The sequence below is a fragment of the Saimiri boliviensis genome, chromosome 12 (genome assembly GCF_048565385.1).
Source record: "Saimiri boliviensis isolate mSaiBol1 chromosome 12, mSaiBol1.pri, whole genome shotgun sequence".
Taxonomy (NCBI): domain Eukaryota; kingdom Metazoa; phylum Chordata; class Mammalia; order Primates; family Cebidae; genus Saimiri; species Saimiri boliviensis.
In genome coordinates, this window is record NC_133460.1 from 111,919,995 (window position 1) to 111,935,636 (window position 15,642).

At 47.1% G+C, this 15,642-nt stretch overlaps 2 protein-coding genes across 5 annotated transcripts in view; both read left to right on the top strand.

Annotated features, from left to right (window-relative positions):
* Nucleotides 1–15,642, top strand: part of PTPRE (protein tyrosine phosphatase receptor type E) — a 178,468-nt gene that overhangs the window by 9,980 nt on the left and 152,846 nt on the right. The gene's annotated exons all lie outside the window — the stretch shown is intronic.
* Nucleotides 1,081–3,079, top strand: LOC101041910 (growth hormone-inducible transmembrane protein). The gene is given in 1 exon segment (XM_003922092.4): nt 1,081–3,079. A coding segment is annotated over 1 exon segment (1,053 nt). The 5' UTR covers nt 1,081–1,242; the 3' UTR covers nt 2,296–3,079.

Genomic DNA, 15,642 nt, shown 5'->3' on the forward strand with positions numbered 1-15,642 from the left:
TCAGCAAGTCTTTCCTCACACCTCTCCCCTGATCCTGAGGCTCACAGGCTCCAGGTGTGTCCCTTTTGTGTGGCCTGGCTAGCCCCTCAGAGCCCAGCAGCATGCTCAGCTGTGAGGTTGAGAAGGGGCCTCCTGCTGGCTCTGTGCCTGGTAAGCCAGAATGGAGGTGGTGGAGGAAACCAAGTCAGCAGGTTGGATTCACAGGCAACATGACCATGCCGGTGAGAGGATGAGGGTGAGAACCAAGACCTCGAAGTTTTTGACTAGGGTGATTGGCTCCATGCGGATCAGACCCAGGCTTACGGGATGATGACGCACCCAGGCTGGGAGGCGGAAGCCGCTCCAGTGTGTGGAATCCAAGCAGCTGATTCCAGCAGGGAGGGTCTGTCCAAGGGGAAGTGAAGAGAGTTTTTCAGCATGAAATGGAAGGTGCCAAAGTTTGTGCTTCACTGCGATAAACTGTCATCTTTCTTTATTAAATATTGGCTTATAGGGCCAGGTGTGGTGGCTCACACCTGTAATCCCAACACTTTGTGAAGTTGAGGTTGGAGGATTGCTTGAGGCTAGGAGTTTGAGACCAGTACCAGCAACATAATGATACGGTCTCTAAAAACATTTTAAAATTAGCCAGGCATTATGGTGTGTGCCTGTAGTTCCAGCTACTCTGGGGGTGGAGGCAGGAGGATTGCTTGAGCCTAGGAGGTTAAGGTTGCAGTGAGCCATGATCACACCACTGCACTCCAACTTTGGTGACAGGGTGAGACCTTGTCTCAAAGAAAATTTTTTAATCTTGAAATTGGGTTACACTGTACATTCTTAGGGACTAGATAGTATTCCTAATAAAATGCCGTTTAGGCCAGACACAGTGGCTCACACTTGTAATCCCAGCACTTTAGGAGGACAAGGTGGGCAGATCACATAAGGTCAGGAGTTCAAGACCAGCCAGGCCAGCACAGTGAAACCCTGTTTCTACTAAAAATACAAAAATTAACTGGGCATGGTGGGGCGTGCCTGTAATCCCAGCTACTTGGGAGGCAGAGACAAGAGAATTGCTTGAACCCGGGAGGCAGCGGTTGCAGTGAGCCAAGATCACAACACTGCATTCCAGCCTGGGCGACAGAGCAAGACACCATCTCAAAAAAAAAAAAATAAGAAGAAGAAGAACGCGGTGCGCGTTCAGGACGTAAGGAGCGTGCGGGGGACCGGCATTTCAGATCTGCTTGGTAGACCTGGTGCAACACCATGCTGGCTGCAAGGCTTGTGTGTCTCCGGACACTACCTTCTAGGGTTTTGCATTCAGCTTTCACCAAGGCCTCCCCTGTTGCGAAGAATTCCATCGTGAAGAATTCCATCACGAAGAATCAATGGCTGTTAACACCCAGCAGGGAATATGCCACCAAAACAAGAATTGGGATCCGGCGTGGGAGAACTGGCCAAGAACTCAAAGAGGCAGCATTGGAACCATCAATGGAAAAAATATTTAAAATTGATCAGATGGGAAGATGGTTTGTTGCTGGTGGAGCTGCTGTTGGTCTTGGAACATTGTGCTACTATGGCTTGGGAATGTCTAATGAGATTGGAGCTCTTGAAAAGGCTGTAATTTGGCCTCAGTATGTGAAGGATAGAATTCATTCCACCTATATGTACTTAGCAGGAAGTATTGGTTTAACAGCTTTGTCTGCCATGGCAATAAGCAGAACGCCTGTTCTCATGAACTTTATGATGAAAGGCTCTTGAGTGACAATTGGTGCAACCTTTGCAGCCATGATTGCAGCTGGAATGCTGGTACAATCAATACTATATGACCGGAGCCCAGGACCAAAGCACCTTGCTTGGTTGCTACATTCTGGTGTGATGGGTGCAGTGGTTGCTCCTCTGACGATATTAGGGGGTCCTCTTCTCATCAGAGCTGCATGGTACACAGCTGGCATTGTGGGAGGCCTCTCCACTGTGGCCATGTGCGCACCCAGTGAAAAGTTTCTGAACATGGGTGCACCCTTGGGAGTGGGCCTGGGTCTCGTTTTTGTGTCCTCACTTGGATCTATGTTTCTTCCACCTACCACTGTGGCTGGTGCCACTCTGTACTCAGTGGCAATGTATGGTGGATTAGTTCTTTTCAGCATGTTCCTTCTGTATGATACCCAGAAAGTAATCAGGCGCACAGAAGTAACACCAATGTATGGAGTTCAAAAATATGATCCCATTAACTCGATGCTGGGAATCTACATGGACACATTAAATATATTTATGCGAGTTGCAGCTATGCTAGCAACTGGAGGCAACAGAAAGAAATGAAGTGACTGAGCTTCTGGCTTCTCTACTACATCAGACATCTTGCTTGTTTCATAGGCAGATATGCATTAAATAGTTTGTACAAGCAACTTTCACTGAAGTTTAGAAGATAAGAACCTGTCATTGTGTTTAAATGTTCCAGTAATGTGATGCCTCAGGTCTGCTTTTTCTTCTGGAAAATAAATGCAGTAGTCCTCTCCCAGTAAGCACACACATTTCCAGTTCTCACATTTGCGTGATTTTAAAATGTTTTAATGAATGTGAAAACTAAAGTTTGTGTTATGAGAATGTAAGTGTTTTAACGTTATAAGTGATTTAGGGCTTTGATAAAGGGACCAAAGAGAAGGAAAAAGTCACCTGCAGTCTTTTGATTTTTAAATACTTAAGACTTAGCACTTGTGTGATTGATGAGTGAAGAGCCAGTGAGAAAAGTCTGTGTATTTGGAAACAAGTGATCGTTGTTGTTACATTGATCTGCTAAACTTAACAAAACTGCTAATCCTGAAACAGACACAGTTGATGCATTCTCCTGCTATTGCTTCTTAGTGCTCTTTCCAATATAGATGTGGTCATGTTTGACCTATTTTTAGGAAAGCACAGAATATTAATCATACAGAGAATCCTTGATGGAATCATGTATGTGTTTTACTTTTGAATGTTACAAAAGGAAATATTCTTAAAAGTGTTCTCAAGATAAAATATTAAAAGCATGCAATTTGTTGCTTTTTCAAGAAATACAATATATTCATGACTGCTAGGTAAAACAAAAAAAAAATAAGAAGAAGAATGCCATGTAATGAATCCTTTAATGATGGCTGTTGTCATCAGAGAAGTCATCTTACAGGAGGTGTGATGTCTCCTGCTCCTACTTAGAAAGCAGGTGGGAATGATCTCGAGAAGTTCCATGAGATGACCCTCGGCCTCTGATGGGTACAAACGGGAGTCACCCGGCTCTCTCTCTGGCTCCTGTGACTCTTATCTAAAGACTTCAGGCTGGCTTGGAGCACCACATTCACGTTTCCTTTTAAAAAGGAGAAAATCTATATGGAAGCAATGAAGATTATTGAAGGAGTAAAAACAGTAGCCTGGGGGAAAGGCTGAAAGAATCTCGGCTTTTCGTGCAAACCAAGTCCCAGGGCTGGCTTCACGGCTGTCGGACCACCCCCGCCCAGTCAGCATCCTGGCAGTTGTCACTTTGGCCACTGTGAGTCGGAGGTCAGCCACACAATGACGGCAGGAGCAAAGGCGGGGCCTGCCCACGAGGAAGAACTATGGCCCTTGAGCGAGGACGTGTATTTCCCAAGGAGTGTGAAAGAGCCTTTTTGCAAAATTGCGGAGAACTGGCCTGACTGGGAAATGCAAGAATTTTCTTCCCTTCGAGGAAGAGGGAAGTTTAACTGAGGGTTCCTTGGGCTGGAACTCGTCTCAAAGCCCTGGTTCTCAGAAACCCGGGGTGAATTTATGGGCACATCTATTGTAGGAGTTGTAGCTGTATTTTGAAGATGCAAAAATTCATTTTGTACCTTTATTTTACACATCAAACCTTACCCGGGTATGTTTCTGCGTTTCCGTGCAGGGCAGTGCCTAGGACTGAGGCCGATTTAGCTCAGTCGATGTGCCCGGGAAATGGAATTCATTGCACACTGCAGAACTGGTACTTAAAGGCATCGTGGTCAAATAAAAAGAGACAATTTTACTCATTTCTGCTGATTTTCTCAGTAACCTTTCTGATATGTTTGAATATAACTAGAACTATGATTTTCCGTCCAAGTCTTTCAGCTCACCAAAAACCAAAGTTAAATTCTACCCTTGTGCTTTAGATGTTAACAATTTGAGAAGTTTGGCAAGGAATTTGATCTTCCTATTTAGACTCGGAGCTAGAGGCCAGCTGCAGATGAGAAAAGGGAGACTTGCCCGGGCCACGCTGCCTGCCCCTGCCAGCTGGGGTTGCCTTCTTCCTGCCCTGTGCTGCCCTTAGTGGACTGACCCCTTATTCCTCCCTCCTGGGGCTGCAACGCTGCTTATGGTGCTGGGCCTCAGGAAACAGAGGCCCCTCATCTGCATGCATAAGAAGAAAACCCGGGTTATTCATCTGTTCAGAAGGAAGTGCATTCCAACCTTTTGCGGGATCTGAAGGTGAGAAGCTATGACTTTGTGACTGCGTATCCATCTTTTGTCTGCTTGGCCCAAGGAATGCTCAGCCTAGTCCTCTGGGTGTGGTTCCTGCCTGGCAAATTACTTCCAGGAGGTACCTGAGAAGGCAGTAGCATGTGGATACATCTTGTTTGCAGCATGCTTTTGTTTACAAATGATTTATTACTGGTTATGTCAAAAATACACATCCTGAATGAATGGGCAATGCTGGGTGGAAATCAGTGACGTCAATCCTGGTTATTTTACTTAGCAATGGATTTTTTTTTTTTTTCCTTTTCAGTGTAGTAGTAATTTGTAAATGCTTTAAAGAGGTTATGCTTTCTTTAGTGGCTTGGCATCTTGGAAATTGGAGCAGCCAGGCTTGGCGTGCTGTGTCCATTTTTAGCCCTAGCAGGCAGGAAGTGTGGCCATGCTCTCCCAGGGGAACTGCTGCGAGTCTGTGGCTAGAATGATGTGGGGTGGGAGTCACTCGACTGTTTGAATGCAGTGGGCTTAGCTAATGGTCAGAAAGTGCATGGAGCCTGGGAAGCGATTGGTATCTGGTTACCCTGAGCTCAGCCCCTAGTAACAAAGGCATTTGTGAAGGCTGGAAAGCCTGTAAGAAGAGCCCCTGGAGTCTCACTGGGAAGGGGCGATGTCCTGGAGCATGAGGGATCTCTTGCTGCTCTTGCTTTGAGTCTGGCTGAGGGTGCCCTTTGCTCCCTGACCCCAGCCAGGGTACAAGTTTCCAGACTGCTGGTGGGCGTGTGAGAGTCCACATAGCCACAGCACCCTCCCCCGCTTCTCCAACTCTCCGAGGTGGGGGAGTCCCAGTGACGGGGCAGAGGGACCAACCCCCATGACTAACAGCTGTAGTCCACCCAGAGTGCGTTTATGGGCGGGTCTACTATAGAGCCCCTGTACCTGAGTCTGGAGCAAACCCTCTTCTTTCATGGACTTCTCTGGTCTCTCCAGGAGGCCTCAATACAAATGCAGCTGTGTGATGCCACCCTACACACTGGCAGAGTGGGTCCGTCTCAATCAGGGACCTCAGGATACACAAGATGGAAACGTGGCTCAAGTTCAGTCAAGTTCATAGGGGCATCGACTCACAGAACTGAAAGCTCAGGTACAACTGGATCCACATGGCCAATGTTGCTCCCAGGGCCCTCCCTGGCTTCCTCTCACGTGTGCTCTGACAGACTCAGTCCTGGGTGGCCTCCAGCAAACTCACATTCTGTGCTCCCTGTGGAAGGAGAGGGCCTTTCCCTGCAGATACAACCCAGAAGTCAGTCTCCTTGGCTCTGACGAGCCAGGCTTGGGTAACTGGCCCATCCCCAAAGCTTCCTCAGTGTCTGGGACTTGCCCTGTTCTGATCGTTCAGTCTTGGGCCCCATGTCCTCCCAGGGGCCAGAGGTGGAGACAGAGTTCCTTTGGCAAGGGTCCTATTTTCAGTGGGGGTCCAGGGCAATAGATGACATAATGGTTATGTTAACACCAGAGATCACTGGCCGTGAGGGAGTGCTTGCTGAGTGCCAGCCAGATCCTGCTCTAAGCACCTGGACATGTTAGCTGGGTCAGTGCTCACAGCTGCAATTCCAGGTGAGAGTAGCAGTCAGTGCATTATTGGTAGGAGGAAATGGAGGCCCAGATGGGGAGCAGCAGGGCGGGGACTTGAACCCAGGCTTCCAGGTATCAGGGTCCAGAAAGGTTGAGACCAGTAATCCCCAAGACGGAGAAGTGATTGCCTAGGTGTGGGAGCAGGGGCCACACGGCTGTTGGGTTGAGGTGGTTAGAGGCGTCCTGTGGCCTCAGGGCTCACTCAGGGAGCAACGAGATGGAATGCTGGGGTAGACACCTGGACCTGCCTGGGAAGGGCTTTAGAATCACAGGAGGGACTTGGGCTCCATCTTGAATTGGGAGAGGTGATGTCAGGGATGTGGAGGTCTATAGGAACTGGGGACACAGAGCTGGGGGCCGGGAGAGGCTCTCTGGGCCATTTCCCAGCAAGGCTGTGCCTCAGAGTCACAGGAACGGTTCCTGAGAGCCTCCTGCTTGGACCCTGCTCTCATGACTGGCTCCAAGTTCTACAGTGAGGTCAGGGAAGCTGCATTTTTTACAAAGCTCCCCAGGGAACTCCAAGTGCGGCCAGGGTGGAGAATGCCAGGGAGAGTGAGGTCAGTACTTTCTTCCGTGGGGAGGGCAGGAGGGGAGCCCAGGAGGAATGGGCAGGTGCTGTGGGTCAGGGTGCCAGCGGAAGAGAGACATCGATCTGACGCTCTGCGCTGGGCAGGAACTTCACTCTGGCAGGAAGTGAAACTGCTGGAGGAAATTGCTAAAGGAAAGCAATTGAATAGACGAATCCATGACAAGTTGTTAGTGAGTTCATGAGATCCAACTTTAAGAGCTGCTTTTCAAAAGAAGACAACTGGAGAAAGACTAACTAAAGAACAAGTTGCTGATGTTGGGATGTCGGCAGCTGGCTGATGGAGGTCACTCCCAGCAGCCCTGAAGCCACAGGAGCCACCACACGTGGTCATTTACACACTTCCATTCATTCAGTGTCTCAAGTTCGTTCAACACATATGAATGGAGGGCCTTCTGGTGCTGAGACGCCAATGGTGAACAAAACCCATAGGCACCTTTGCATTCTTTGCCACCAGACGCCTTACCTGAATCTGGGGGTCCTGTGGGGGTCAGTCCCCTAGGGGGTCCTGAGCGCAGCCCTGCTCTGGAGACGCTGTGGGACAAGGGGGCCGTGGAGGGCCGCCCTGGGGTCCTTGTGTTGTCCGTATGGGATTGAGAAGGCCTCGTGCTGGCAGCTGCGCTCTTCTCTTCCAGGCTGGCCGGGGCCATGTGCATTCATTAGGGGCCTGTCATCCACTTGGGTGCACAGAGTGGTTGCCCAGCTCTCTGCTCCACAGAACCCCAGCTGCCACACGTGATACTGCTTTTGCTAGGCCTTTTGCAGAGTTCCACTGAGCCCATAAGAGATGTGTGTTCCTGCCACACTGTTCACAGCCACAACATAGAAAGGGAACTGAGCTCTGTGCCAAGGTGGGTGGGCTGAGAGCCCCAGGCACAGCGGCTTCTGTCGGGCCGTTTCTTTCCAGGTTCCTTTCTCTGGCTCCCTCCCCGCTCCCATCTTCCCTCCCCTTCTGCCCTCTTTCGCTTTTCCCATCCTCAGCTTCACCCCTTAGGACCTCATCTTCCAGAACCGCAGTCCCGGCCAAGCTCAGCCTCCCTCAGGCCCTCAGCTAGTGACCCCAGCATTGGTGGAGGGAGTGCTCTGACCCCAGTCCCAGCCCTTAGTGGCAGCAGTGGCAGCTCTGGGAGCAGCTGCGGCTAACTTGTGCCTCTGGCGGCATTCCTACCCTGCACTCCTGCCCTGGGCAGAGGCCTGGAGAGCTGGTGCTCAGCCTGGCACAGCGTCTGGCATGCCATTCTTTCGACATGAGTAATAGCAAAGCAAACCCAAGAAATGTCCAGTGTTTTCTCCCTGGTGTTGCCCAATTTCAAAAAGATACTCCAATCACCTTATCACATGAGGGGCGGGGCAGCCTTCCCAGAAGCAGACAGAGGACTGGGGACACCCTGACATGGCCCCAGGAGCCCTGGCTATCCAGAGCAAGTGCTACAAGTCTGGGAGGAACCTCATAATGGAATCGCTTTCTTACCTGCTCCTAATGTGAGAACCAGTTTGAATTATTTTTAAAGGCTCCAAGGAGAGCTTTTGTTTTGAGAAAAAGTCTATCAAGATATCCAGCCCAGTGTGGAGACACAATCTTCCTTTAATGTAGGATTGAAACCACACACAGTTTACTTCTGGGTATCTCTGTCAGGATCTCCTGTTCAATTCCCACTGCTTGTTTTCTGGTTGGTGGAAGCTGAGGCCCCTGAAGGATCAGAAGAGACCCAGGGAGTGATGTGAATGTTACTTTTCCATGTCTGATGTGGCCTTTGAAAGGTGATGTCCCCACAGTAGGCTTAAGCTGGAAAATATCCATGATGAGTCCAGGGTGCATTTGGTGGAGGTTTAAATACCGTCAAGATGCAAACAAATAAAGTTAACCATGGTGCATGGCACAAGATGCCTCGGGGAAACTGGGTGCCTGAACAAATGAAAGAAACACATGAGAGCAAACTCTTAAGAAGCTTTTTATAGAGAAAGAGTTTATGCTCTAAATAGGGACAAGCTAGAGGGTGACAAGCATGACTGTTTTCAGCAGGGAGGGCAAGGGGAGGTAGGTGAGTTTGGTTTTGTTGTTGCTGTTGTTTGAGACAGAGTCTCACTCTGTCACCCAGGCTGGAGTGCAATAGTGCGATCTCGGGTCACTGCAACCTTCGCCTCCCAGATTCAAGTGATTCTCGTATCTCAGCCTGCCGAGTAGCTGGGACTACAGATGCCCGCCACCAGGGCTGCCTGGCTAATTTTTGTATTTTTAGTAGAGACAGAGTTTTGCCATGTTGGCCATGCTGGTCTCGAACTCCTGACCTCAAGTGATCTGCCTGCCTCAGCCTCCCAAAGTGCTAGGACCACAGGCATGAGCCACCACAGCCAGCTAGGTGAGCTGCTTTTAAGACCCAAAATCAGGCAGACACGGGATTGTCAGCAGGATTTTTACCGTCAGGTAAAAATGTGTTTCCCTCTACCCGCCTTCCCTCACTGTACTCAAGGAATATCTGATGACCCAGCAATAACAACTTGCAAGATTAACTGGGATAACCCAGTTTAAGGTTCAATAAGGTCCCACTGGCTTGCAGAATATGGAAAAATTGACCCGTATAACTTGGCATTTCTATCCTTTCTGAAAACTCTCAATAATGCGTAGTTTTAAAATCTAGGAGTTCTGGAGCATTGAAGTAGCTGAGCTTTCTAGAAAGCAGCCATTACCATGAATAAGCAAAGCAAGAAAACCTCAGACATTGGTACCACCTCTATTTTAAGCAGAGGCATTTGGAGCCCCCTGGGATACTTGGAAATGCACATTCCCAGGTACTGGAGAGGTTGTTCCTGTGAACTATGCTAACGCGATTGTCAGCACAGTCTTCAGTTTCCTGCGCTCTAGGGCAAGGTTGGCAATTTTCACCGTCTCACCTTCCCGAAGTCAGCACACCTGAGGGTTTGGCTTGGGCTGGAAGATGCACTCCATAGCTGGCAGATGTTGGCCATGGACAGAAGGCCTTTGCTCCTTGCCAGGTGGACCCATCCACAGGACTGTGTATGAGTCCTGATGACCTGGGAGCTGGCTTCCCCCAAGAGAGTGATCCAGGAGAAAGCACAAGGGACTGTCTTTAGGACCTAGCTTGGGAAGCTATATTCTGCTGTTTCTTTGACATCTTGATCACCTGAGTTAGCCTTGTTCCTTCAGAGAAAAATGGCTGGTCCTTTCCACAGAGTGCGTGTGGGTGAGAAATTCTCATTCGTTTATGACCCTGGGTGGGTGGATTCATCGTAGCTCCAAGCAACATCCCGGCAAATCTGACTGGTTAACTTAGTGAAGAAGGGAGCTGGCAGACAGGTGCTGCAGAGTTCTCAGAATCAATGGTGACGCTGGAGAACGAGGCTTAGAAAATGGGCAGGAGCCCAGGAAGCTAGCAGCCTGAATCATGGTCAAGGCCAGGCCACAGGAAGCATTTAGTAAAAATGTGGCCTGTGGTCCATGGTCACTGAGCCTGCTAGGCCCTTCGCAGCTGTGGCCCCCGCAACCATTCCAAAGCGTCCCTGGGCCTATCATCCTAAAGACCAACATTCTTTGATGCTTGAAGTCTATGTCACCCCCTGCCAAACCCTAACTGCAGAGGGGAGAGAATGTGAGTGGACAGGAAGGACCTCTTCTGGGAGGTGGAGCCCTTTGGAGCACCAGCTGACAAGTCAAGGGCACCTACCAGCCCACAAAGAACAAAAGGTCACCCTATCTGTCTATATGGAGCGCAGGTGTCATTTTTGGCTACAAGTATACCCAGTATGACAGTATTAACATATTCCTGAAAACCTACGTTAGTCAGAAAATTGTGCTTTATATACACTGGGTAAGCTTAATACCTTTCAGAAGTCCATAGCTAATCCTTTTGTAAAGCAGCTAATCTTTTTAGAGAGCAAATGGTCACTTCTTAATCATTTTTTCCAAGATTAGGAGTCTATTGTGTTTTCTCAAGGCAGAATAGTCAATGTTTAAGCTTCCCGTTTTGCTCATGGTGAGGAAATGTTACTTTATAGAAAGCTGCTTACAGCCTCTCACGCCGAATGCGAAAACAGTGAGGGTTTTTTCCTTCATTTTTAAACTCCGCTGTAATCAACTGTCTTTGGCAAGAAGTACAGATTGTTGAAAATTTTAAAGAGCTTGTATTATTTTATTCTTACCAGCAAGGTTGTTTTAATATGAGCATATTTGAAAACTAAGAATGACAGGATCTGAATGAGTGAAGATCCAGGCGTCTTGAGTTGATCTGCACGGCAAGGCACATTTGGAACATTCACCTCCAACATTTCTGTTTTTCTTCTGTAAGGAACTTTCAGACTATATATAGCGGAGGTATTTTGCTTGATTTCCTAGAGTCGCTTTCACGTTTCCTGGATAACAGCCTGCCTGCCAGGAGAGGAGGCTGGGAGGCTGGCTGGGGTGGGCATGGGGAGCACACCTGAGGGGTTTACACTGCACTCCACCAGGTCTAGCGATGGGCTCTGTGCATCTGAAATAGTCATGGTTGCCACAGGAGAGGAGAGGGCTAGCTGGGGAGGAACTGAATATGCAACAAGTTGGGAAGCTGCTGACAGAATCAAAGACCGGAGGGGAGAAAGAGGGGCTGAGAGAGACCAAGGGAAAGAGGTGTCTCTTAGCCCAGGAGGGATGGTGGCAGGCAGGTACACTGGATGGCCCATACCTGGGAGCTGGGTTATTGCTCACCATTAGGGAGATAGCATGTTGGAGAACAGTAGCTTATTTCTCGATGGGTCTAACTCGGCTACTTTTTCTTCCAGCATTGGAACATACAGACATCGTTGGCTGATGCCAGATGAAGTACTGGCTTGTATTTTCAGGATTGGGCTCTTAAAAAGCACATTCCTTTAAACACCAGAATCCTACTCAATGTGGCAAGATGCTTCCCATGAGAGGGCACAGGAGGGAATGATGGATTCACTTAGCAGGGTTAAGTTTTCTCAGTTTTAATGTATGTAAGATGTGTCCCCATTTTATGGTTAGCAAAACCAACACTCAGAGATGGAAACTACGTTGTTCAGCACCATGTAACCACAGGGTAGCGGAGCCGGGATCAAGCCTGGCTTTTCTCCCCGGTCAAGGGTGTCCGTACAGACCCGAGCAGTCCCCTCCTGGTGGAGAGGAGCCTTCTGGAGGAGCTGCGGTCTGGGAATCGGGGCAACTTACTCTGGGCCACCTTCCACAGCTGTAGACGGTGTTTCAGAGGTTGTCGTGCCTTTGAGTAAAACACGCAGCTGAAGAAAACTCAGAAAGTAACATTTTTGAGTGGGTAGTTATAGTCATATCAGTGAAAGTGAATCACTTTCTTGATTTGATTATACTTTTAAGAGAGAATACTAATACCTATTTACCTGGTGCATTTTAATGAATTATTTATTATGACTGCACAGTATTGTTGAAATCGTGATGGCTTTATTTTAAACAGCTTTTTCCATATTTCATATTGCATGTAAGTATAAAACACAGAAGTCATCATAGTTTTTTGGCTAAGAGAATTGATGCACTCTTCAAAAACTATTAGAGAGAATATTGATTTCCTGGAGATAAGCATCCTGATTTGCTTTTCTTCTTCAAGACTGCGAATTACATCAGTGGTAACCGTCAGATTTATAGCCAAAGCAAAACTCCAAAGAGGGGTAATTTGGGCGACTCACGAACCTCCCATCATCTGTGTTTGCTGTTTACGCTTATCTGGCCAGCCTCTCATGAAGCCTCCAAACAGACTTTAAAACTCCTTTAATTTGACACAGAACCGTCCTGTGATGAGTTTTCTGTTTTGTTTATCTGGTCGTCTCTGTGCCCTTGTTTGCTGTCCTGTTCCCTCTTTCAGTAAACCTTGTTTGCTGTCAACAGGCCTGTGTTTGTTTTCTTAGAGCTTGGAATTCCTGAGCAGGAAGGAAATACTAGGAAACTTAATGCAGATATGTAATTCTTTTACTGTTTTCAAATGTAGAGGGGCCCATCAGTTGGACTGATGTATCCTTCCTTCTTTTGGACGTTCTCAATGCCGATTCATTTCCCCTCTTGCATATCTTTAATGGTTTAACTCCATGTACCTAGACCCCATGTTTCCTGGAGGGATGACAGATTGGCTGTGCTGGGTTAGACTCACAGGCTTCTCTGGAATCCTGCACCCATCTATGATGCTGGTTGAGTGAACAGCAAACAGCTTACTGTGGGTGCAAACTTGGAGGTGTTTACTTGGAAATTTATATCTACCTTCCAAATAACATCTTGGAAAGTGGAGTTTGGTAGACGAGGCCTCATTGATGATGTCACTTAGAAAAACATCATAGCATTCATTTTTATATCAATCTTCATTCAGCCCAATTTTCGTAGCTGCACAAAACACTGACAACATATCAGAGGTGAAGGCCGTGGTCAACTGACTTGCACACGGGAAAACAAAAATCAGCTGTGTGCTATGGACAGCGACATGTCTGTTAGGCACACAGGTGGTTGTTAGTCGCTTTATGTGTTCAATTTGTTTGCAATTTTCAAGACGTCATTAATTGTAAGCCCAATGACACTGCTTGCTGTTTCAAGGCATTTTAAAATTACACATGTGCTACTTAATCTTAAAAGCAAAATTAAACATTGGACTGGTTTACATTTCGAGCTACAACCTTAAACCATTGTATTTGGGGAGAAGGCGTTCAATATGCACTGCAAAATAAAATTAGGGGGTACTTTACATTCACGGTGGCTTGTGTAATTAGGTTCAGTCAGCTGTAATTTTTCAGATTAATGTCTTCCGTGATGTATGCTGTGTAAATAGTAAACTTACATATCTTTTAATACATCTATATTATTACATAAATCCTTAATATTAACACAATAGAGTATTTTGAGTAAATTACTTGGAAGTGTGAGTAGCATGGTAACAAGGTAAAATGGATTTACTTTTAAGAGATCTACACAGATAAACATTTCATTTATTTAATAAATACAGGTATTTATCAAGTCTCTACCTGGGCCAGGTACGGGGGGCACAAAGATCTGAAAATCTTTTTAGTAGACGTGGGGTTTTGCCGTGTTGGCCAGGCTGGTCTCCAACTCCTGATGTTTCTGACGTAACAAAGGTGACGCTTCCAGAGGGTTCCCTGGAACACAGATCCGCAGTGCCCTGTGGGGCTTGGCAGGAGAGTTGGGAGCTGCAGGCTGCCGCAGGTGGGTTCTCTTGAGAGTTTGTGTATGGAGTTCAGAGGCTCTGCAAGTTTAGATGGAGAAAACATTTGCACTTTTATGTCCAGGTAATTGGCCTCTTTTGTAATCCTACGTATCCTCCCTGCCTTTAAAACAATGTTTTAGGCCTTGTTTTTCGGCCTGGCATGGTGGCCCATGCCTGTAATTCTAGCACTTTGGGAGGCTGAGGCAGGTGGATTGTTTGAGGTCAGGAGTTGGAGACCAGCCTGGCCAACATGGCAAAACCCCATCTCTACTAAAAATATAAAATTAGCCAGATGTGGTGGTACAGGCCTATAATTCCAGCTACTTGGGAGGCTAAGGCAGGAAAATCCCTTGAACCTTGGAGGCGAGACGAAGGTTGCAGTGAGCCAAGATCACACCACTGCACTCTAACCTGGACAACAGAGGGAGACTCTGTCTCAAAAAACAAAAATGTTGCTTTTATGATTTATTTTTTAATTTGCATATGTGGAGTAAGTCACTCATTTTGGGGTACAGCTCCGTGATTTGACAAATGCAGAGTTGTGTAACCAGTAACAGTATCAAAACATGCATGTTTTATCACTCACCCCCCAAAAAACTGCTATCATGCACCTTTATGCCAGACCCTCTAACCCCACCCCTACCCCTGGTATCCACTGATCTGTTCTCCTTCCTTGTGATTTTGCCTTCTCTGGAATGTGATGCATACGGAATTCTTTAGTATATAGCCTTTTGAGTCTGGCTTCTTTCACTTAGCACACGGATTTAAGGATCGCCCTGTGTGTTCCGTTTCATGGCTGAGCATGCACTGCAGATTGTTTACCCATTTCCCAGTGGGGGACATTTGGGTTATCTCCAGTTTGGGCCACTTAATGAATAAAATGTCTGTAACATGTGCATGTAGGTTTTTGAGTAAACTGAGGCGTTCGTTTCGCGTGGATAAGTAGACAGGCTGGGATTGCTGGCTCACATGTTACGTGTGTTTAACTTTATGGGTTTCACTTTCCGTCATGGGGTCACCGTGTGCTTTGCCACCAGCAGTTGCTCTGCATCTTTGCCAACATTTGCTATTGCCAGTGACTTTTTCCCCTGTAAGTTTTTGCCGTCCTGCCAGGTGAGTAGCAGTATTTTGTGACAGTTTTAATTTGTATTTCCTTAGTGACTCACGGTGTCCAGTATCTTTTCCAGCCCTTATTTGCACCTACAGTTGTTTATCTCATTCAATAGAATCTGTTCAGATCTTTTGCCTATTTTTAAAATCAGGTTGTTAATGCTTTATATTTTGTTGTATGCAATTAAAAGCATTGTTCTGATGCCATGTTTCCCTAAATGGCCAAAAGAATTCATGCTCCAGAAAAGGTTAAAAACCGCTGAAAGACACACTGGCTTCTAATGTTCTTTGCAGTTTTGCATTTTCTCAAGACACGGCTACTTTGCTCAAAGACTGCCTCAAGGCAGAAGCTGGGCTGTGATTGAATACTCCCCACCCCATCATTCTTTCTTTTTGTTTTTCCTATAGAAAGAGGGATTTCCAAATGTCACCCTTAAGTGTGAGCATTCCTGATGCCTCCTCCCACGAGCAGCAAGGTTTTTCTTCTATTCCAACTTCTGCAACTTATAGCCCTCTCTGCATCTTTCCCCAAATGGTGGGAATCCTAGGTTGTGGGGAAAACGTGAACTAACATATTCTAGAAAAATGACCCCACTCCTCCTTAGGAGTTAGGAGTTTGGAGTTTTTTCTTAACGCAGATCAAAAGTTTGAGTGTGTATTTTATCACTGTTTATCATTAGCTCCACAACTCCATGGGCTTGATACATTTTTCTG